Source organism: Chiloscyllium plagiosum, unplaced genomic scaffold (genome assembly GCF_037043375.1).
Source record: "Chiloscyllium plagiosum isolate Xiang-an unplaced genomic scaffold, Cpla_swu_hap1 HiC_scaffold_35, whole genome shotgun sequence".
Classification (NCBI taxonomy): Eukaryota; Metazoa; Chordata; class Chondrichthyes; order Orectolobiformes; family Hemiscylliidae; genus Chiloscyllium; species Chiloscyllium plagiosum.
This window is the reverse complement of record NW_028270173.1, coordinates 22620638-22644382: the sequence shown is the minus strand read 5'-3', so window position 1 is coordinate 22644382 and position 23745 is coordinate 22620638. Positions and strand designations below refer to the sequence as shown.

The following is a 23745-nucleotide window of genomic DNA, read 5'->3' as shown; positions in this document are numbered from 1 at the left end:
ACTTATTATTTAAGATGTTATAGAAAGGACACAAATTAAGAGGAGTTCAGTAAACAAGCTGCCAGATTAAACAATGCTGTGTTCCGAACAAACTGGCAAAGTTTAATTGATACCATTCCATTGTATTTCATCAGGCCACTACAATAAAGCCAGATTTGAATAATTGGCAGAACTCTTTGTTGTTCCCATCAGACATTATTATGTTTTTTTGGCAGCACACATAAAATATCATTTGATTCTTGAAATATAACATGGACACCGCATTCAATACCCAAATTTTAACTAAGTGATGTACGAGTTTAGCTGCATTCCAACTCGAAGCAGAAATGAGTTTAAAATTGATGAGAATTCATGGGGCAGCAACCGAGACAGTTACTTAAGATTCATTTCTTATGTTCTTCTTTGCATGCTTATGTTAGTAGTGACCCTTGAACCGACTGTTACCTGGGAGAACAGGTATAGACCACTCTGTCCTGCTGGCCAGTTTTGAACTGCCAGCCTCACAAACATGGTTCCTCAATTAGATCAGTGCATTGAGGTTGTCGGTCACATGCCCACAGCTCTCCGCCGCTCTGCCCCGTGCAGACGGAGATCAGAATCGGCTCTGTTACGGATGGTGCGGCAGAATTGAGAGGAGAGGCGAGCTCTGTGCAGGCTCTGAGCTGAAAGTTATATCGGGACTGAGGGCAACTGAGCTGTGCCTGGGAGGTGGGAATGGGAAGGTGGGTGATCTGGATTTTCAGGCCGGACGGGTGACCTGAAGTGGGCCAGGTCCAGTTCCCAAACCAGATGCTTTGCTAATGCTGTTGGGGAAGGTTAAGACAAAGTTGGCATGGGCGCAGGAACCCGGAGACAACATTACAGAGGATGGCTGAGGTGCGGAGAGAATTGGCAGAGCCAGTTGGTTCTAATCGTAAGCCCATGGGAATCAGGTAAGCTGATATTGAGACCAGATAACTGAGCACAGTATATGAATCAATATCAGAATCTCTGGTCTGTTTGTTGCTTCACCAGTTGTTGCAAAGCACTGACCTCTATAACTTTAAAACTCATAGAAGTCTATGGCACAGAGAAAGGCCATTCAGCCAATCGCACCTCTGCCAGTCAGAGACAACCCCTAACTGTTCCCACCCCATTTTTCAACAAATTGGCCCACAGCCTTGTATGACTTGACATCATCCGATGTACATCAAAACACTTCCGAAATGCCACGAGGATTTTGTCAATTCCAGGACAGGAAGTGTTTCGGAAAGGTGGGGAAGAAATGAAGGGAAGGGAAGACAGGGGCAGTGTGATGAAGAAAATCGTTCTTGTCCTAGAGAGAAAGAAAGAGAGAGAGAGAGAATGTTTCAGAGGATCAAGAACAGAATCTATTTGACCCAAGCTTAAAAGCAACATCGCATTGCTCAGTGGAGCCTTACCACCCTCTTCTTAACTTCCTGATCTTTTCCCTTGCCTGAGGCATGGTAACCCTTAGGTTAAACCACCATCAGTCATCTCCCTCTACCAAATGAGAAAGCAGCCCCATGTGCCTGTAGGACGATGGCAAATCTACCTTTGCCCTATGGCAACTGATGAGTGGGAAAGATGTAGACCAATAGATTTGCAAGAAACCTCCAAAGAGGTGGAAGAGAATTTATAATGGGGAGATAGATTGGGATGGCAATAAGCTAAGAGGGGCAGGAATTCATCCAGTCTGTTTCTACTGGAGATTCTTCCACAATGGAGAAGCATCGCTGGGACCGACATTTGGGGGACTGTGGTGAGCTAGAGTAATGGAGTGTCAAACAAAAACAAATCACTGGAGAAACTCAACAGGTCTGGCAGCATCTGTGGAGAGAGAGAGAGACAGAATTGATGTCTCGAGCCAGGTGAAACTTCTTCAGAAGAGACAGTAGCTAGGAAAAGGTGGTATGCAACCTGAAGGCGGAGTGGCTGGGGAGTTGGGGGGGGCAATTAAGCAGAAAGGTGGAGCCTAACAAAATGAGAGTTAAGGAGACAAAGGGATGGACGATGGTAAGCCAGGGAGAAGGAAAAACTGCTTAATGGGAAAATGGGTTGACTAAATTAAGTGTCAGGAATATTCCGGGGACGGTCCACCAGTGCATCTTACAACTTAGATTGGCCACGGAAATTGTTAAGGAGCAATTTGCCTTACAGCGCCAGGGACTTGAGTTCGATTCCACCCTCGGGTGACTCGTCTGTGTGGAGTTTGTATGTTCTCCCCGTGTCTGTGTGGGGTTTCCTCTGGATGCTCCAATTTCCTCCCACAGTCCAAAGATGTGCAGGTTAGGTGGATTGACCGTACTAAATTTCCCATAATGTCCAGGGATGTGCAGGCTGGGTGAGCTAGTCATATGAAATAGGGGTGGGGGAGGTGGTGGCTACAGAGATGGGGTTTGGTCTTAGTGGGAACCTCTCTGGAGGGTTGGTGTAGACTCGATGGGCTGAATAGCCTCTCCCTGCATGGTAGGGATTCATTGATTCCATGAACCCTGGGTAAGAATAATGAATTGAGAGAGGAAAGACCAAGGGGGACAGGCTAATGGACTGCCTTTAGAGGGAATACCTTGGACCCCAATGATTATTCGCTGGTTTTCTGACATCAGACAGCAACACCCCTCTCCCATTTGCTTCTTTGCCTCATCTCTCACCTCCAGCACCCTTCTCTTTCTGACCTACGGTCTCTCCTGCCTTGCTCATGGTCTTTCACACCTCTTTAACCTTTCCCCAATTCTGATGGAGGGTAATGGGCCTGAAACCTGGAACTCTCTCTCCCTCGCTCTCTCTCACACACTCTGAAGAAAGAGAAGTGATTTACTTGAAATGTACGAAAATGCCTAAAGAGATAGCCAGAGTAGATGCAGGTAAGATGTTTCCCCAAGTTCGGGAATCTAGAGTAAAGGGCCCTCGATTTAAAAAATAAGGGGGATACCACTTAGATACAAGATGAGGAGAACCTTTTATTACTCACAAAGTTGTGAAACTCTGGAATTTTCTACCACAAAGGGATATGGAGGTTTAGTCTTTGAGTATGCTTGAGCCAGCTTGCCAGCAGTGGACAGGGTTGTAGGCATGGATTGAGTGAAGGCATTAAGGTCCTTGATTAGCCAGACTCTTAACTGACTGGCCTACCCCTGTTCCAAAGTGCCTATAGTTTGTGGCAAAACTAGTAAAGAGTGAGGGGAACAGTGTAGAAGTTCAAAAAGATATTGACAAGTTGGTGGAGTGGCAGATGATGACAAACAATCAGTACAAAGCAAAGAGTCCTATTCTAAAGGGAGCACAGGGGCAAAGAAAATTGGGTATATGTATACAAAAGTCATTTAAGAGAGAACTGTTAATAAAGCATACAGTATTCTGGACGTCCTTTGTGGGGGCATCAAGTACAAGAGCAGAGAGGTCATGCAGAATTTATACAGGACACCGCTGTTGGATAATATAGTTCTGAGCACTACATTTTAGGAAGAATGTGACAGTATTGGATAGAGTGCAGATGAGGTTTATGAGTATGGCTCCAAGGGTGAGAAACGTCAGTGAAAAGGACAGATTGGAGAAGTTAGGACTGTATTCCTTGGACAAATGAAAGCCAAGTAGAAGTTTTCAAAATTATGAGTAATCTGAACAGAGTTGATGAAGAGAAACTGGTCTCACAGAGTAGGCGCAGCAGGGTGGACTTGAGTAGACTCAGCAATATGGACTCAAGTGGGCCCATTAGCGTGCACTCCAGTGGACCCAGCAATGTGGACCCGAATGGACCCAGCAACATGGACTGGAGTAAGCTCAGCAATGTGGACTCGAGTAGGCTCAGCAGCGTGGACTGAGTGGACCCAGCAATGTGGACTTGAGTGGGCCTAACAGCATGGAGTCAGGTGGGACCAGCAGCATGAACTCAGGTGGGACCAGCAGCATGGGCATGAGTGGGCCAAGCAACGTGGACACGAGTGGAACCAACAATGTGGACTTGAGTGGGCCTAGCACATGGAGTCAGGTGGGACCAGCAGCATGGAGTTGAGTGGGCCTAGCAGCATGGAGTCAGGTGGGACCAGCAGCATGGAGTCGTGTGGACCCAGCAACATGGACTCGAGTGGGCCCAGTAACATGGGCACGATTGGGCCCAGCAACGTTGACATGAGTGGCCCAGCAATGTGGACGTGAGGGGGCCCAGCAATGTGGACATGAGTGGGCCCAGCAACATGAACTCGAATGGGCCCAGCAGCGTGGACACGAGAGGGCCCAGCAACGTGGACTCGAGTGGGCCCAGCAACATGAACTCGAGTGGGCCCAGCAACATGAACTCGAGTGGGCCCAGCAACATGAACTTGAGTGGGCCCAGCAACGTGGACAGAAGTGGGCCCAGCAACATGGACTCGAGTGGGCCCAGCAACATGAACTTGAGTGGGCCCACAACGTGGACAGAAGTGGGCCCAGCAACGTGGACATGAGTGGGCCCAGCAACGTGGACACAAGTGGGACCAGCAACGTGGACTCAAGTGGGCCCAGCAACGTGGACTCGAGTGGGCCCAGCAACATGGAGTCAGGTGGGACCAGCAGACTGGAATGGGTGGGACCAGCAACGTGGAATGGGTGGGACCAGCAACGTGGACTGAGTGGGCCCGGCAGTGTGGACTTGAGTGGGCCCAGCAACGTGGACATGAGTGGGCCCAGCAACATGGACTCAAGTGGGCCAGGCAACATGGACTTGAATAGGCCCAGCAGTGTGGACTCAATTGGGCCCAGCAGTGTGGACTTGAGTGGGCCCAGGAATGTGCACTCGAGTTGGCCCAGCAATGTGGACACAAGTGGGCCCAGCAACGTGGACACGAGTGGCCCACCAACGTGGACTCGAGTGGGCCCAGCAACGTGGAGTCAGGTGGGACCAGCAGACTGGAACGGGTGGGACCAGCAACGTGGACTGAGTGGGCCCAGCAATGTGCACTCGAGTTGGCCCAGCAACGTGGAGTCAGGTGGGACCAGCAGACTGGAATGTGTGGGACCAGCATCCTGGACTTGAGTGGGCCCAGCAACGAGGACTTGAGTGGGCCCAGCAGTGTATACACGAGTGGGCCCAGCAACATGGACACGAGTGGGCCCAGCAACATGGACACGAGTGGGCCCAGCAACATGGACACGAGTGGGCCCAGCAACATGGACACGAGGGGTCCCAGCAATGTGGACTTGAATGGGCCCAGCAGTGTGGACTCGAGTGGGCCCAGCAGTGTGGACTCGAGTGGGCCCAGCAGTTTGGACTTGAGTAGGCCCAGCAGTGTGGACTCGAGTGGGCCCAGCATTGTGGACTCAAGTGGGGCCAGCAGTGTGGACACGAGTGGGGCCAGCAGTGTGGACTTGAGTGGGGCCACAGTGTGGACTTGAGTGGGGCCAGCATTGTGGACACGAGTGGGCCCAGCAATGTGGACACGAGTGGGCCCAGCAATGTGGACACGAGTGGGCCCAGCAATGTGGACTTGAGTGGCCCAGCAATGTGGACTTGAGTGGCCCAGCAGTGTGGACTTGAATGTGCCCAGCAGTGTGGACTTGAATGGGCCCAGCAGTGTGGACTTGAATGGGCCCAGCAGTGTGGACTCGAGTGGGGCCAGCAATATGGACTTGAATGGGCCCAGCAGTGTGGACTCGAATGGGCCCAGCAGTGTGGACTCGAATGGGCCCAGCAGTGTGGACTCGAGTGGGGCCAGTATTGTGGACTCGAGTGGCCAGTATTATGGACTCGAGTGGGGCCAGCAGTGTGGACTTGAGTGGGGCCAGCATTGTGGACTCGAGTGGGACCAGTATTATGGACCCGAGTGGGGCCAGTATTGTGGACTCGAGTGGGGCCAGTATTGTGGACACGAGTGGGGCCAACAGTGTGGACTCGAGTGGGGCCAGCTGTGTGGACTCGAGTGGGGCCAGCTGTGTGGACTCGAGTGGGGCCAGCAGTGTGGACTAGATTGGGCCCAGCAGTGTGGACTCGAGTGGGGCCAGCAGTGTGGACACGAGTGGGACCAGCAACGTGGACTTGAATGAGCCCAGCAGTGTGTACTCAAGAGGGGCCAGCAACGTGGACACGAGTGGGCCCGGCAACGTGGACTCGAGTGGGGCCAGCAGTGTGGACACGAGTGGGCCTAGCAATGTGGACTCGAGTGGCCCAGCAATGTGGACTCGAGGGCCCAGCAGTGTGGACTCGAGTGGGGCCAGCAGTGTGGACTCGAGTGGGGCCAGCAGTGTGGACTCAAGTGGGGCCAGCAACGTGGACACGAGTGGGGCCAGCAACGTGGACACGAGTGGTCCCAGCAACGTGGACTCGAGTGGGCCCGGCAGTGTGGACTCGAGTGGGGCCAGCAGTGTGGACACGAGTGGGAACAGCAACATGGACTTGAATGAGCCCAGCAGTGTGTACTCAAGTGGGGCCAGCAACGTGGACACGAGTGGTCCCAGCAACATGGACATGAGTGGGCCCGGCAACGTGGACTCGAGTGGGCCCGGCAACGTGGACTCGAGTGGGCCTAGCAATGTGGACTCGAGTGGCCCAGCAATGTGGACTCGAGTGGCCCAGCAGTGTGGACTCGAGGGCCCAGCAGTGTGGACTCGAGTGGGGCTAGCAGTGTGGACCCGAGTGGGGCCAGCAGTGTGGACTGGATTGGGGCCAGCAGTGTGGACTCGAGTGGGGCCAGCAGTGTGGACTTGAATGGGCCAAGCAGTGTGGACTTGAATGGGCCCAGCAGTGTGGACTCGAGTGGGGCCAGCAGTGTGGACTCGAGTGGGGCCAGCAGTGTGGACTGGAATGGGCCAAGCAGTGTGGACTGGAATGGGCCCAGCAGTATGGACTCGAGTGGGGCCAGCAATGTGGACACAAGGGAGGCCAGCATTGTGGACTCGAGTGGGGCTAGCAGTGTGGACTCGAGTGGGGCCAGCAGTGTGGACTGGATTGGGGCCAGCAGTGTGGACTCGAGTGGGGCTAGCAGTGTGGACCCGAGTGGGGCCAGCAGTGTGGACTGGATTGGGGCCAGCAGTGTGGACTCGAGTGGGGCTAGCAATGTGGACAAGAGTGCGGCCAGCATTGTGGACTGGATTGGGGCCAGCAGTGTGGATTCGAGTGGGGCCAGCAGTGTGGACCCGAGTGGGGCCAGCAGCGTGGACTCGAGTGGGGTCAGCAGTGTGGACTCGAGTGGGGCCAGCAATGTGGACAAGAGTGGGGCTAGCAGTGTGGACTCGAGTGGGGCCAGCAGTGTGGACTGGATTGGGGCCAGCAGTGTGGACTCGAGTGGGGCCAGCAATGTGGACTGGATTGGGGCCAGCAGTGTGGACTCGAGTGGGGCCAGCAATGTGGACTCGAGTGGGGCCAGCAGTGTGGACTCGAGTGGGACCAGCAAGGTAGACTTGAGTCGGCCCAGCAGCGCAGATTCATGGTGGCAGAGGCAAGTTTGAGCCCCTGGTGTCTGTGGGGACTCAGTAGCAAGGGCGTCGGTGGAAGCAAGATGGCGACAAAGAGTGGGCGACGTTTGTTCTAGCAGCAGTGCAGTGATGGGGACTTGTTCCTGGCCACCAGGCCCATGGCGGAGCACTTAACAAGAAGAACTAGGAAGTTTGACCCTTGCTATTTCTACGTTTTTCTCCCTTCATATTCTATGCTTGGTTTATAGTTTCCAAGTTTTAAGATGGCGCCGGAGACTGGCGACACTGTGCAACCTTTTCAAGTGACAATAAATAAATAAATCACTGCCAAACAATTTGCCGCACAGCAGTGAAGTTATTGCAAACTATTATGGATGTTGGAAATCTAAAATAAAATCAGAAAACTCTGGAAGTAGATGGGCAACTTAAGTGAGAAAAAGAGTGTTAACACCTCAGGTCCATGACCTTTCACTGGAACTTTCTGGAATCCTGAGACGAATACTTAATACCTGAATCAGTGTCATGAAATTATCTGCTCATGATCACAATACAGTGCATGGGAGCTGGCTATGTGTAAATTAGCTGTGAATTGGTGAGATAACAGAGTGACTACAAAACTGTGGTTTGTAATACTGCAATTGATTGTAACGAGTCTCAGGAGAGCCCGAGGTTGTGAAAGTCACTATAGAATTACAAGGCTTCCTTTATTTTTACCTTCCTACTTATTTCTCATACCGTCTGTCTTCTGTTTAAAAACATTTTATGATCACTATTGACTCCCAGTAATCTGTTGTTATATAGTTATGTTTTAACCCTTCTTGCTGAGCCATTGCAGTAATGAAATAAAAGCTCTGGATTTTCTGTTTCTTCCAATTATTTACAAATGTGTCCCACCAGAAGATGAACTTTTAAATATTCTTCTCAGTGACCAGTTCTTTCGGTACCTTACTTTTTTATCTTTGCCCGTTTTAACATATAGGACAGTCAGTAATATAACATAAATGATAGTCACTAGATATAAATGAGAAACACCAGTCAAAGAGTCATGGAGATGTACCTTTCAGACCTTTCAGTCCAACTTGTCCACGCCGACCAGATATCCGAATCTAATCTCGTCCCATTTGCCAGCACTTAGCCCACATCCATCTAAACCCTTCCTATTCGTATACCCATCCAGATGCCTTTTAAATGCTATAATTGTAGCAGCCTCCACCACTTTCTCTGGCAGCTCATTCCATACACGCACCATCCTCTGCGTGAAAAAGTTGCCCCTTTTATATCGTTCCCTTCTCACCCTAAACCTATGCCCTCTATTTCTGGACTCCCCACCCCAGGAAAAAGACCTTGTCTATTTATCAAAACCATGCCGCTCGTAATTTTATAAACCTCTATAAGGTCATCCCTCAACCTCCGATGCTCCAGAGAAAACAGCCCCAGCCTGTTCAGCCTCTCCCTGTAGCTCAAATCCTCCAACCCTGGCAACATCCTTGTAAATCTTTTCTAAACCCTTTCAAGTTTCACAACATCTTTCCGATAGGAAGGAGACCAGAACTGTATGCAATATTCCAAAAGTGGCCGAACCAATTAGCTGTAAAACCACACCATGACCTCCCAACTCCTGTACTCAATGCTCTGATCAGTAAAGGAAAGCACACCAAACGCCTTCTTCACTATCCTATCTACCTGCGACTCCACTTTCAAGGAGCTATGAACCTGCACTCCAAGGTCTCTTTGTTCAGCAATACTCCCCAGGACCTTACCATTAAGTGTATAACTCCTGCTAAGATTTGCTTTCCCAAAATGCAGCACCTCCCATTTATCGAAATTAAACTCCATCTGCCTCTCTTCAGCCCATTGGCCCATCTGGTCAAGATCCTGTTGTAATCTGAGGAAACCTTCTTCGCTGTCCACTACACCTCCAATTTTGGTGTCATCACCAAATTTCCTAACTATACCTTCTATGTTCACATCCAAATCATTTATATAAATGATGAAAAGTAGTAGACAGCAGTACCCAGCACATAGACTGTAATGTGTCTGATAAGGAATTCATTAAGGACTTCATTATTCAATCAGTGTTTAGGATGTGGAGCTCATTACACAAATTAGTGACTGAAACAAATAGCAGTTAGCAAACAGCTATGTCAATATATGCTGACAGGTTTAGACAAAGTGGGTTGAAAAGAGGACTGTGTGGCGTATCACATAGTAACATCTCTCATTAGAGAGAGAGATGATTGGTAGCAGGTTTAACCTGAGAGTCAACATGCCTTAAGCAAGGAGTGAGATTGAGAAGGCCAGTCCCTCACAGTTACCTTAGCTCGGTGTGGGGATTGAACTTGTGCTATTAACTTTATTCTACATTACAAGCCAGTCATTCAGCCAACAGAGCTAACCAACTCCCAGCTATGATGCATATAATAACATTTTAAATTGCTGGAAGAAATTCAGATCTGAAGAATGGCCTTAGGACTCAGAAATGTTAACTCTGCTTTCTCTCCACAGATGCTGCCTGACCTGCTGAGATTTTCCAGCAATTTTAGGTTTTGTTTCTGATTTTCAGCATCCAAAGTTCCTTGGGTTTTTAAAAAAATATGTGTACATCAGCCTGTTGAACCTCATAACCGGTTTCTACGTTGTAAGCTCTGTACATATCACCTGCTGACATGTAAACCACCTTTAAATAGTTTTGCATTGTTGAATTTACCCAGACTATTCCCCTGTTGACAGTGTTCAATGTACATCAATGACCACTGGACTGGAAACATTGCGGAACAGCACTTGTAGCAAACTAAAAATTTTGTATAGATGGGTATGTGAATAGGAAGGGATTAGAGGGATATGGGCAAAATCCTGGCAAATGGGAGTAGATTGATTTAGGATATCTGGTCAGCATGGATGAGTTGGACTGAAGAGTCTGTTTCCATGCTGCACATCTCTATGACTATTTATATGGTGGATAATTGAGAGAATAGTTAAGATACAATGAATCAATCATTTTTGTCAGGTCCAGCATCAAATTTTAAGAAAACCCAATTATCTGCATCTGATCTAGACTTGTAGAGTTCGCAAACCTTCTGGAATATACGATCTGGAAACAAATGTTGAAGTGCAACAACCCAGGTAAAGATGCTGGAGGATTTGGATTGCTGATTTTAAGTTGAAATCAGAGGGATTGCATGGGCTATCCATGATAATTCCCGTCTGCAATCCACCTTCAATGAGGTCAGTGAGGCTGGAGATGGGGTGTAGTGTAATCTCATGACCCATGGGATATCCCTGTTCTGTGATACTGCCTGAGGTCAACCTCTGTGCACAGCATCTTTAGTGAGCAGATGACGACTTTGTGGAATCGAATAGAATAAAAACGATATCTAGTTTCGATACATACAGGCAAAGAAGGGCACCACTTTGACTGGGACAACACATACATCCTTGGACAGGCGAAACAAAGGCACGCACGAGAATTCTTAGAGTCATGGCATTCTAACCAGAACTCCATCAACAAACATATCAATTTAGATCCTATCTACCCTCCCATGAAAAAAAAACTGGAAATGACATCACCCACCTTAAGAAACCAAGACCTAAAAATAGAGAGGTGCAACATACCACCAGTGCTTTACTGGAGACACTCATTGATGATGTTACCTAGTCATGCTGACGAAACATCTGAAAACAAACCTTCTAGCTCAGCGTTCTAACTTACAGACTTATCATCAACCTGAGCTACAAATCTTCTCAAAGATCCTATCTATCTCAGAATTCAGGTTGGACACAGAGAAGTGGTCAAAACATTCAAGGAGCAATAGTGATAATACCACTCGACCTATTAACCATGATGTGTTTTGTTTTTATTATTGTCACATGTGCCAAGAAACAGTGAAAAATATTGTTTTGCACGCTAGCCAGGCAAATCATACCCGACATAAGTACATCAGGGTAATAGAACAGATGCAGAATATAATGTTACAGCTACAGACCAGGTGTGCCGAGAGATCAACTTTAAAATATGAGAGGTCCATTGAAAAGTCTGGGAAGAAGCTGTTCTTGAATCTGTTGCTGCGTGTTTTCAGACTTTCGTATCTTCTGACCGATGGAAGAGGGTGGAAGAGAGTACAACCGAGTTGGGGGAGGGTCTTTGATTATGTTGGGTTCTTTCCTGAGGCAGCACGAATTATAAGCGGCGGAGTCAGTGGAATAAAGGCTGGTCTTCATGATGGACGTCATCCCTTTGAGCAGCAGCAGAGGAACGGTCATCGTGGTTCGTGATGCTTTTTTTAAGAAGAGATGTAGGATGCGACTGTTAGAAAGAGAACAGTTTCTGTTCTGTGTTTGTCTAAGATGACTATCGCTGTGGTAAAGCCCAGGACAAGCTGGATTTATGGGGAGAGCTGGAGGAGCGACATTTGATTGTTGTAGGCCGTCCCGGGTGAGAAGAATGGAAACAGTTTGCCAATCATTGCCCAGCTGTGTGTGTACAAGTGAGACATATCCTCGGCGTTGTAAAATGAGACCTGCCCTCCCTCGTAGTCCAGATAAACACCAACCCTCTTCGGATTCACCTGGAGTGTGAGGTGGTCAGGCTGTTGTGAGGTCCTTTCCTTCTGTGCAATGGTGTCCACTAGCCACTGCAGCCAATTGGTCGTGTGTGGACTTATGACCCAGTAGCCGTTGGGCGTGGTCATATCGTCGAGCTCTTTTCGGCGAACTGACCCTCGCACGACCCCGAGGATCCATTTGGCCCCTTGGTGCACCTCGACCTCCCAGTAGTGTCTGCCCGACGTAAATCCTCTCGATCCCAGCACGCAGATACGACATAGGAACCTCTTCGAATTGTCCATGTGGCGCTGTTGCACGTAACCAACATTTACTCGGGTCATATTTTCAGACAAGAAGAGACTGGGGTGAGCGGACTGAGGGCACAGAGTCAAACTGGCCAATGCTCAAAAGAAACAAACAGATTAGCGCCGATAGAGTTACAGAGTCATAGAGATGTACAGCACATAAGCAGTTCCTTCTGTCCATGCCGACCAGATATCCTAACCTAATCTCATCCCATTTGCCAGCACTTGGCCGATATTCCTCCAAACCCTTTCCATTCATATACCCATCCAAATGCCTTTCAAATGCTGTAATTGTACCAGCCTCCACCACTTCCTCTGGTAGCTCATTCCAAACACGCACCACTCACTGCATGGAAAGATTTCCCCTTAGGCCCCTTTTATATCTTTCCCCCCTCACCCTAAACCTATGCCCTTTAGTTCTAGATACCCCCACCCCGGGGAAAAATATCTTGTCTACTTAACCTATTCATGCACCCCATGATTTTATAAGGTCACCCCTCATCCTCTGGTGCTCCAGGGAAAAAGTCCTAGCCTACTGATGCTGCAACGTACGAAAGCCTGTGGTACATTGAATTTGGAGTACACTGACATCTAAATACCATGTTTTACTCACATTTCACTCCTACTTCCTCGACAGATTTGAACAATAAATCAGCCATTCAAAGCATTTCAACCTGTCTCAACCTTGGTCATTTATACAGTTTTACATAAACGTGGTTTCATCGGCACTTAAAAGATCTTGGCTCTCTCTAAGTGTGACTGCGGTGTGTCAACATGATTGCCTTAATGCCTTATCTTAACAAATCAATGCATCTCCCATTTCTGGCAGGCACCTTTGATTTTTGGCTGATTTTAACTTAACTAGCCATGTCGGAATCCCACGTGATTTGATGCGATATTAGAGTTATACCCGTCCCAAGACTGGAGTGTGCAAAACCAAGCATTTCAGTTCCCAGATGAATTAGGATGTGGGTGGACATAAATTAAATTGCCCCCACGTAGGATTAAATGTTTTATCATTTCTGATCCAAAAAGCCAATTTGTAAGGTATCCATATCAAAGATCATTACAGAATTCCCCACCTAATTCAATCACGATAGAGGAATGTAACATTCCAAAGTACATTTGTGCTTCTTGCCAGGTGAGAGCGGATTGTGTTCCTAAATTTGTTCTGAACTAAATTAATAATATTTTAATGTGGCCATCCAAGATTTTAAAATCCTGTGGTCCAAAGTACTCTCTAAATTGAAATCAGTAGGAAGATGTGCAGACTGTGATCAGGTCTACCTGGTTTGATAGATTTTCTCATCTGCTTCCACATGATATACTGAACGGGGCCTCGAAATTCACCCTTCAGCATATTGACAGGAACTTGGTCATCCTGTCTGACTTCTTCACTGGGTCTTCAAAAACAATGAGAAACCGTATTAACAATTGGGAGTTCAACGCTGCACAGCCGTTACAGCATGAAGTGCAAATCAAGTAACAAAATCTGTAATTACTTACCCACTAAGAACTGTTTTCAAGACCTGAAATAAAAGAAGTATGAATTAGGATTTTATGGAGTCAATATTACAAGCCTTGATTGCTTAAACATCAAAGGGTAACCTGTTGTGTTAAGTGTGATTCACTATTTTGATACTTCACTATTTTCATACTCAACCACTGAACATGGTCTTGGAGTTTTGTTTCCCTCGTATAACCCCCAACGAGAAATATTTCACTTGGCATGGGGATATATTTCCACTCCACCCTGATTGATAACACAAATGAGGCATTTCCTCTCTTGATTTGGAAACACCTCCCCATCTCACACATTGACTTGAGTGAAGCCATTACGAATTGAATTGTGGGATAAAGTGCGCAATACAGACTAAGCCTGAATTCTAACTTGCGATTACGAGAAAATCGTAACCTGAGTTAACAACGTTACCAACAAAAATGTTCTGCCACATCAACATACTTGTCGAGAACTAGATTGGAGCAACTTAATTTGCTTAGTTTCAGCTTGTAAAGAGAGGCAAACCTTCAGTCTGAGGTTAAATTCAGTGAATTCCTTTAAATAGTTCCCTCAGATGCCTCATACAATGGGGGCTAATTTTTCCTTTGGCCAATATAAAATAAGACAGGTATACTTTATATGGACTAGCCACATAAACACTGTGGCAACAAAAGCAGGTCTGTGCAGGTGACTTACCTCCTGTCTCCATATGCATCAGCTAGGAGGTACAAGTCAGGAATAAAAGTGTGGTGCTGGAAAAGCACAGCAGGTCAGGCAGAATCCGAGGAGCAGGAGAATCGATGTTTCGAGCATAAACCCTTCATCAGGAATTCATCAGTCGATTCTCCCAATTCCTGATGAAGGGCTTATGCCTGAAGTGTCGATTCTCCTGTTCCTCGGATGCTGCCTGACTTGCTGTGCTTTTCCAGCACCACACTCTCAACTCTGATCTCCAGCATTTGCAGGCCTCACTTGCTACAAGTCAGGAATGTGGCGGAATACTCTCCACTTGCCTGGATGAGTGCAGCTCCAGTAACACTCAAGAAGCTCAAAGCAGCTCGCTTTACTGGCACCCTGCTCACAGCAGTGTGTCACATATACAAGATTGACCGCAGAAACTTACCCAGGCTCCTTAGACAGCACCTTCCAAACCCACGACCACCACTGTCTAGAAGGACACGGGCAGCAGATCCATGGGAACACTAGCTCCTGCACGTTCCCTTCCAAGGCACTCACCATCCTGACTTGGAAATATATCGTAGTTGCTTCATCAAAGGTGGATCAACATTCTGGAGTTCCCTTCCTAATGGCACTGTGAATGTACCTACGCCTGACTAATTGCCCTGCTTCAAGACAGGGTGTCATGACCACATTCTCAAGGGTAATTAGGGATGTCACATTCCATGGAAAGATAAACAAAAAGCATTGACTGCTTGCGATATCACCCACTTTACGTTCCATTCAGTGGAGAAGGAAAAGAACAGGAAGTGTTTATAATGGATGGTCCTATTCAGTATTAGCTGGGGACACCATTTTTTATTTACAGTTATTATCTACCAAATAGCTAACGGAAACTTAGTTCCATGGTGAAAACTCCGGAGTGACTAAATAAGTTAAAGCCCCACTCCTGACAGACCTGACTAAGCATCAGAACCATCAAACAAAGCAAGGGCAAAGCTACAACCTGGATACACATCATGTACTAATAAATCATGTACAAGTGCGTTTACAGTGTCATAGAGCTGTGCAGCATGGAAATAGACCCTTCGCTCCAACTGGTCCATGCTGACCAGATATCCGAAATTAATGTAGTCTCATTTCCCAGCACTGGGCCCATATCCCTCCAAACTCTTCCTATTCATGTAGCCATCCAGTTGCCTTTTAAATGCTGTCATTGTGCCAGCCTCCACCACTTCCTCTGACAGCTCATTCCATACACGTACCACCCTCTGTGGGAAAAAGTTGCCCCTTAGGTCCCTTTTAAATCTTTCCCCTCTCACCTTAAACCTATATCCTCTTGTTTAGGACTCCCCTACCCTGAGAAAAATACTTTAGCTCTTGACCCTATCCATGCCCCTCATGATTTTATAAACCTCTGTAAGGTCACCCCTCAGCCTCCGATGTTCCACAGAAAACAGCACTAGCCTGTTCAGCCTCTCCCTGTAGCTCAAACCCTCCAACTCTGGCCACATCCTTGTAAGTCTTTTCTGAACCCTTTCAAGTTTCCCAACATCCATCCTATAGCAGGGAGACCAGAACTGAATGCAATTTTTCAAAGATGGCCTAACCAATGTCCTGTTCAGCCACAACATAACGTCCCAGCTACCAGTTGCCTGACACACCACCTCGCCAACATCTCCGTCTCAGGCTTGCGGCAGTGCTCCAGTGGAGCTTAGTGCAAGCTGGAACAACAGCATCTCATTTGCCTGCAGTTGGGGACCCTGCAGCCTTCAGGTCTTAATCTCAAGTTCAATAACTTTAGAACCTGAATACCTTCTTCCATATCCTTACCCCACCTCCACACCCCAGGCCCTGTCGTGACATGGGCTGTTTTCAGCACAGCCAGTCCATTTTCACCTCCTTATGGTCCCCATTATCAGCTTTATCTATCTGCGGCTTGCTATCAACTACTCTGCCTGACTATCATTTTCTCTCTCTCTCTCTGCACTCTATCTCGGCCTATCCCCTCACTCTCTTCCCCTCCAACCACTGTCTTTAGCAGATATATCACCTTGCATCAGCTGCTATCAGTTCTGAAGAAGGGTCACTAGACTCAAAATTTAAATCTGCTTTCTCTCTCCACAGATCTGCTTTTGCTCTCTCTTCAGCAAGAACAGAGGAGATGGTAAAAGAGGCAGGGGTGTGGCATTGTTAATCAAGGTTAGTGGTATAGTACGGCAGCTGAGATAACGTCTGAGGACTCATCCACTGAGGTAGTTTGGGCTGAGGTTAGAAACAGGGAAGGAGAGGTCACCCCTGTTGGAAGTTTCTATAGACCTCCAAATTGTTCCAGGGATGTAGAGGAAAGGATAGCAAAGATAATTCTCGATAGGAGTGAGAGTAACAGGGTATTTGTTATGGGGAACTATAACTTCCCCAATATTGACTGGGAATTCTATAGTTCAAGTAGTTTAGATGGGTCAGTCTTGTTCAATGTGTACAGGAGGGTTTTCTGACACAGTATGTAGACAGGCCAAGAAGGGGCAAGGCCACATTGGATTTGGTACTGGGGAATGAACCCAGCCAGGTGTTAGATTTGGAGGTAGGTGAGCACTGTGGCGATACTGACCATAATTCGGTTATGTTTACAATAGCAATGAGTAGGTATATACCGCAGGGAAAGAGGTATAATTGGGGAAAAGGCAGTTATGATGCAATAGGCAAGATTTAGGATGCATAGGATGGGGAAGGAAACTGCAGAGGATAGACACCTTCGAAATATGGAGTTTATTCAAGGAACAGCTACTGTGGGTCCTTGATAAATATATACCTATCAGGCAGAGAGGTAATTGTCGAGAGAGGGAGCCACAGTTTACTAAAGATGGTGAAGCTCCTGTAAAGAGGAAGCACATGAGGCGTGAGCGCTCAGTTAGGGGGCTTGAGAGTTATAGGTTAGCCATAAAAAACCTAAAGAGAGAGCTAAGAAGAGCCAGGAAGGGAAATGAGAAGTTGTTGGCGGATAGAATCAAGGAACCCCTAAGGCCTTCTGTAGGTATATCAGGAATAAAAAAATGACGAGAGTAAGATTAGGAGCAATTAAAGATAGTCATGGAAAGTTGTGTGTGGAATCTGAGGATGTAGGGGAAATGCTTAATGAATACTTCAGTATTCACATTGGACAAGGACAATGTTAGTGAGAATACAGAGATACAGGCTACAAGATTACAAGAGGAGGTTTTAGCAATTTTTGAAGATCTGGAAATATATAAGACCCCGTGGCTGGATGGGATTTATCCTCAGATTCTCTGGGAAGCCTGGAAGGAGATTGCAGAGTGTTTGGCTTCGATCTTTATGTCCTCATTGTCGACAGGAGTAGTGCCAGAAGATTGGAGGATAGCAAATGTTGTTCCCTTGTTTAAGAAGGGGAGTCAGGACAACCCTGGTAATTATAGGCCAGTGAGCCTTACTTCGGTTGTGCGTAAGGTGTTGGAACAGGTTATAAGAGATAGGATTTATAATCATCTGGAATTAAATAAATTGATTAGGGATAATCAACACAGTTTTGTGAAGGGTAGGTCGTGCCTCACTAATCTTACTGAGTTCTTCGAGAAGGTAACAAAACAGGTGGATGAAGGTAAGGCGGTTGATGTGGTGTATATGGACTTCAGTAAAGCATTTGATAAGGTTCCACATGTTAGGCTATTGCACAAAATAAGGAGTTTCGGGATTGAAGGTGATTTAGCGGTTTGGATCAGAAATTGGCTTGCTGAAAGAAGACAGAGTGTGGTGTTTGATGGGAAATGTTCATCCTGGAGCTCAGTTACCAATGGTGTGCTGCAACGATCTGTTTTGGGGCCACTGCTGTTTGTCATTTTTATAAATGATCTGGAGGTGGGCGTAGAAGGATGGGTTAGTAAATCTGCAGATGACACTAAGGTAGGCAGAGTTGTGGACAGTGCTGAAGGATGTTGTGGGTTACAGAGGGACATACATAAGATGCAGAGCTGGGCTGAGAGGTGGAAAATGGAGTTTAATGCGGAAAAGTGTGAGGTAGTTCACTTTGGAAGAAGTAACAGGAATGCAGAGTATTGAGCCAGTGGTAAAATTCTTGACAGTGTAGGTGAACAGAGAGATCTCGGTGTCCAGGTGCATAAATTCCTGAAAGTTGCCACCCAGGTTGATAGGGTTGTTAAGAAGGCATATGGTGTGTTGGTGTTTATTGGAAGGGGAATTGCGTTTCGGAGCCACGAGGTCATGCTGCAGCTGTACAAGACAATGGTAAGGCCCCACCTGGAGTATTGCATGCAGTTCTGGTCACCGCATTATAGGAAGACTGTGGAAGCTTTGGAAATGGTTCAGAGGAGATTTACTAGGATATTGCCTGGTATGGAAGGAAGGTCTAACGAGGAAAGGCTGAGGGAACTGAGGCTGTTTTCGTTGGAGAGAAGAAGGTTGAGAGGTGACTTAATCAAGATGAATAAGATAATCAGAGGGTTAGATAGGGTGGACAGTAAGAGACGTTTTGCTCGGATGATGAAGGCTAACAGGAGGGGACATAGCTTTAAATTGAGGGATGATAGATTTAGGGCAGATATCGGGGGTGGTTTCTTTACTCAGAGAGTAATAGGGGCATGGAATAGCCTGCCTGCAACAGTCGTAGACTCGCTGACGTTAAGGGCATTTTAAATGGGCATTGGACATGCATATGGATAATAATGGAACGGTGTAGGTTAGATGGGCATCAGATTAATTTCACAGGTAGGTGCAACATCAAGAGCTGAAGGGCCTGTAGTGTGCTGTAGTGTTCTGTGTTCTATGATGCTGCCATACTTGCTGAGTTTCTCCATCAATTTTGTTTTTTTGAATAACACAATTGCTGCATATCAGACACAACATAATTCCAAAGCTAACTCAGTGGCCATCACTGTACCAAAACAGTTACCGGATTAAAAACTTGTAAAGCAAGGTCACTCTTTCTCCCTCCGTACACGTCTCCTTTGCCTAAAATTGTTTTGATGCCTTACATCTTTATTCCGTCCCATTCTATGCTATCGACCTCAATGGCTCTAATTATGTGAAAATCACCTTGTTCTGAATAAAACACCCAGCTCCACTGGGAATTAGATAAACATTTCTTCAGTGTTACTGACGTTAAACTGAAGTCAAAAAGCACACGTGTCTTTCTAAAGTCTTTATTTTCAAATTTTCCAAGGCTCGGACAAGATTGGCTTCTTAAAAAAATGAACTAAATCTCCATTTTCTACATATTTCTGTTTCACCGCCTTGTCCAGTAAGAGCGTTACCTGCATGATGCTTTAAGCAAGTGGTTATGCAAGTACCTGCAGAAAATTCCACATCACTTGTAGGAAGGAAGGATTCACTTGAGCCACTGCTCTGCTGTCGCTTCTGGTCCTGTGCAATACTTCCTGCTGTCTCTGCTGGAGTCGTCTTTTCACCTCCTGTTCTTCCCGGTGGAGAATTTTGTGCAGCTCGACAAATTCAGCTTCCAGATGTTTTGTAAGCTCCTTCACCTTGCCCTGCAACAATAACAATGCGGCATTAAACTTATCTTCAGTGAGGGGTAGCATCTAAAGCAGACGATTCACTCCAATTATGAAGGGGATTGAGTGCGGCAAAAGAGCGAGAACAGCTCTTAATTTCCCACCTCGAAGTATTGAGGCAGAGTGCCTTAGAGTTAAACAAAGCATATTCGAGAATACAATCGACCAATTCGTTTTATTCATTCATTGAATCTGACTGTTGCTAGAAAGCTGAGCATTTGTTGTCTGTCCCTAATTGCCCTTGCAAATATGGTGATGAGCTGCCTTCTTGAACCACAGCAGTCCATCTAGTGTAGGTGCACCTGCAGTACTGTTGAGAAGGGAGTTACAGAATTTTGATGTAGTGATGGTGAAGAAACAGCAACATAGTTCCCCTTGTGACATGTTCTGGATGGGGATAATCCGTCTCTGAGGTCTCGTCAGCTGAATTACAGAATCATTGGTAACACATTGTTTTATGCTTTATTGTATTGCTGCAAATCAGGTTGACAGAACTAGCTTTGTTTGAAATCCATGTGCGAAGTCCTTCCTTTTGATCTCTGACCTGGTCGCAGGGCTATCCACATTCTTACAAACATTAACCCGTTCAGAATCGTATATGCCTCTCCCCAAGTCTTTGGCCCAGTTGTTATATTGTTATGTCCATTCTTTTTATTTATATTTACACTCTACCCTGTCCCTCCCTGAGACTCTGACTTCCCCAGATGTAGCCTGCTTGGGGGCTCCCCTGGACATCTATACCATGTTCTTATCTGACCTGGAAGAACGGTTGCCTCTCATACTTGATTCTTACCTTAATGATTTGACAGTTTTTGTAAAGCTCTGAGGTTTTTGTTCATCTCAGATTTCAGGCTCAACACCTTATTCATCCAAATATGTGACTGATTGCTTTCTGTTTATTGGGGTAAGACTCATCCCCTTTTCTCTTACAGTATTTATTTTCCCTGAGGTGGGGGAGTCCAGAACTGGAGGACAGAGGTTTAGGGTGAGAGAGGAAAGATATAAAAGAGACCAAAGGGGTAACTTTTTCATGCAGAGGGTGGTACGTGTATGGAATGAGCTGCCAGAGGAGGTGATGGAGGCTGGTACAATTGCAACATTTAAGAGACATTTGGATGGGTATATGAATAGGAAGGGTTTGGAGGGATATGGGCCGGGTGCTGGCAGGTGGAAAAAGATTGGGTTGGGATATCTGGTCGGCATGGACAAGTTGGACCCCTCGTAATTTTGTAAACATCTATAAGGTCACCCCTCAGCTTCCGACACTCCGGGGAAAACAGCCCCAGCCTGTTCAGCCTCTCCCTACAGCTCAAATCCTCCAACCCTGGCAACATTCTTGTAAATCTTTTCTGAACCCTTTCAAGTTTCACAACATCTTTCCAATAGGAAGGAGACCAGAATTGCACGCAATATTCCAACAGTGGTCTAACCAATGTCCTGTACAGCTGCAACATGACCTCCCAACTCCTGTACTCAATACTCTGACCAATAAAGGAAAGCATACCAAACGCCTTCTTCACTATCCTATCTACCTGCAACTCCACTTTCAAGGAGCTATGAACCTGCACTCCAAGGTCTCTTCGTTCAGCAACACTCCCTAGGACTTTACCATTAAGTGTATAAGTCCTGCTAAAATTTGATTTTCCAAAATGCAGCACCTCCCGTTTATTTAAATTAAACTCCATCTGCAACATCTCAGCCCATTGGCCCATCTGGTCCCGATCCTGTTGTAATCTGACAGGACTCTTTTCTGAATGAATGCATATTTCATCTGTGTTTGACCATGTTCAAGGTGTATAAATAAACCAGTCTCTGACAACCACCTGGCTGTTCTCAAACTTTCTTACTGTGAGGACACTCTGTTTTGATAGGAGGATGTTAAGTTCCTAGAGCTATGAGGTTCTCTTTTTGGTGGGACATCAATCGTAGGGCCTTGTACTTGACCTTTTCCCTCCCAATGTCCAGTGAATGAATCAGCAAAAAATGGTGATCACTGGGATTTGGAGGGTGGGTAACGCCATGGGGAGATGGTTAGGTTCTCTTTTCTTGACAATGGTGAAAAACTAACAGCCTGGTGTTCTGGAAGAATTTATAGCTCAGACGGATTTGTTCAAAGTCTGTTTTTGGAACCATACTGTTTCAAGCTGGGTTTTAAAAAATATATATAAAATGTTGGTGTGCCCCATGATCGAGGTAAAGGCTGATTTCCCCATGCCCAGGAATATGATTTGGAAAGAAGAGTCATCCCATCGCTCAACCAATTCTTTGGCGTTTACAGAAACAGTCACATTAAAGAAAAACCAACAATTCCTCCCTTCCCTCCCCCCCCCCCCCGAACCCACAAAAAGGAAGCTGGTTCCCACCTCGGTGTGCCTAGCCCTGAGGTTCGAGTGCTGAGGCTCTTTCGGGCTGGTCCTGCACCATGAGCCGATTCCCTGGCACTGCCCTCCATCGCCCAGGGCGTCCGCCAGAGAGCGGACAGTGCCCACGATGTTGGCCAACCGTCTGTCCGGCCTGAGTGCCCTCCCCGGCAGCCGGAGGCGGCATTCAGGGCAGGAAGGGTTCCCAACCTTCCAGAAGACCACAATGCAGCCTCTGCAGAAAACGTGCCCGCAATCCAGGGAGACCGGCTCTTCAAAATATTCCAGGCAGATGGAGCAGGAAACGTCTTTGCTCAAGTCCTCCAGGTGCTTTCTCGCCTCCATTGCTAAGATTTGTTTTTTTCTCTCTGAACACTACTTTCGCTTTCCCCAGGAAGAAAGGGTGTGGGGGGGGGAAGAGGCGGTCTCATGGTTGGAGATGCAAAACAAATTAAAAGTCGTAGATACTCAGAGAGGTTGGTCAGCATTTAGCAAGTTTTGAGAAGCATTTCGCACTTGACTGATTTAGTTGTGCGTCTGTGTCTATTTGTGTGCTTTATGCTGAGACTCCCAGATGCAGTGTTATCCGGGGTTCACCCCAATTATAATTTCGTGGTATCAACACATTTCTCCAAACGCGAGTTCCTACGAGCAACCCCAGGGGGCTGGGCAGATTCATTAGGCAAAAGTGAGGACTGCAGATGCTGGAAGCCAGAGTTTAGATTAGAGTCATAGTCAGAGAGTCATAGAGATGTACAGCATGGAAACAGACCCTTCGGTCCTACCCGTCCACGCCGACCAGATATCCCAACCCAATCTAGTCCCACCTGCTAGCACCCGGCCCATATCCCTCCAAACCCTTCCTATTCATATACCCATCCAAATGCCTCTTAAATGTTGCAATTGTACCAGCCTCCACCACTTCCTCTGGCAGCTCATTCCATACACGTACCACCCTCTGAGTGAAAACGTTGCCCCTTAGGTCTCCATTCCATTCAAAGAGCAACGCTATTACAGAAGTCCAAGTGAATCAATTGTCAATAACTACACGCCGACAGCAAGCAACCTGAAGATAAAAGATTTGAAGCACGCATTCCGGGCAGACAAAACAACTACTGCAATGCCAGCATGTGCAATGAGGAATTATCGTATCTGTTCAATGAAGAATACCAAAGTAAATGGAAAGCTATCGTGATACTACATGTGAGGGTAGTGCTGATTGGTTGGCAAGTGCATTCCGATTGGCAATACCTCAACTAATTGCAGTCATGCTTTCCAACCAATCAGCATGATTCTCACTTTTAGTTTGCCTTTAGTTTGGTATTCTTGCAAATTGTCCTAATGACTGCAAAATAAAAAGCTTTGACAAAATATGTTCTTTTTCAGCAATACATTTTCAGCTGAAGAAAGATTTTCATTTATAGAGA

At 46.7% G+C, this 23745-nt stretch overlaps 1 protein-coding gene across 2 annotated transcripts; it reads right to left on the bottom strand.

The window, feature by feature from the left end:
• Positions 1 to 10: 10 nt before the first annotated feature.
• LOC122541384 (E3 ubiquitin-protein ligase TRIM39-like) lies at positions 11 to 22701 on the bottom strand. 2 transcript variants are annotated; one of them, XM_043678111.2, is made up of 5 exons: positions 22322 to 22701; positions 19737 to 19934; positions 13743 to 13765; positions 13524 to 13639; positions 11 to 1315 (listed from the first exon to the last, which is right to left on the bottom strand). In XM_043678111.2, the coding sequence occupies exons 1-5, from the start codon at positions 22661 to 22663 to the stop codon at positions 1176 to 1178; spliced, it is 819 nt and encodes a 272-aa protein (XP_043534046.2). In that variant the 5' UTR covers positions 22664 to 22701; the 3' UTR covers positions 11 to 1175. The 2 variants fall into 2 exon arrangements, with proteins under 2 accessions (XP_043534046.2, XP_043534045.2); XM_043678110.2 differs by lacking the exon at positions 11 to 1315 and adding an exon at positions 11222 to 12334.
• Positions 22702 to 23745: the final 1044 nt, after the last annotated feature.

Bases quoted from the DNA above. Each gene is read 5' to 3' on its own strand.
- LOC122541384 (XM_043678110.2), bottom strand. From the start codon at position 22,663: ATGGAGGCGAGAAAGCACCTGGAGGACTTGAGCAAAGACGTTTCCTGC. The intron at 13,640-13,742 runs GTAAGTAATTAC...TTGTTTTTGAAG, and splicing joins TTGAAAACAGTTCTTAGTGG to ACCCAGTGAAGAAGTCAGAC. The intron at 12,335-13,523 runs GTAGACCTGATC...GTTTCTTTTGAG, and splicing joins GAGAAAATCTATCAAACCAG to CATTGGCCAGTTTGACTCTG.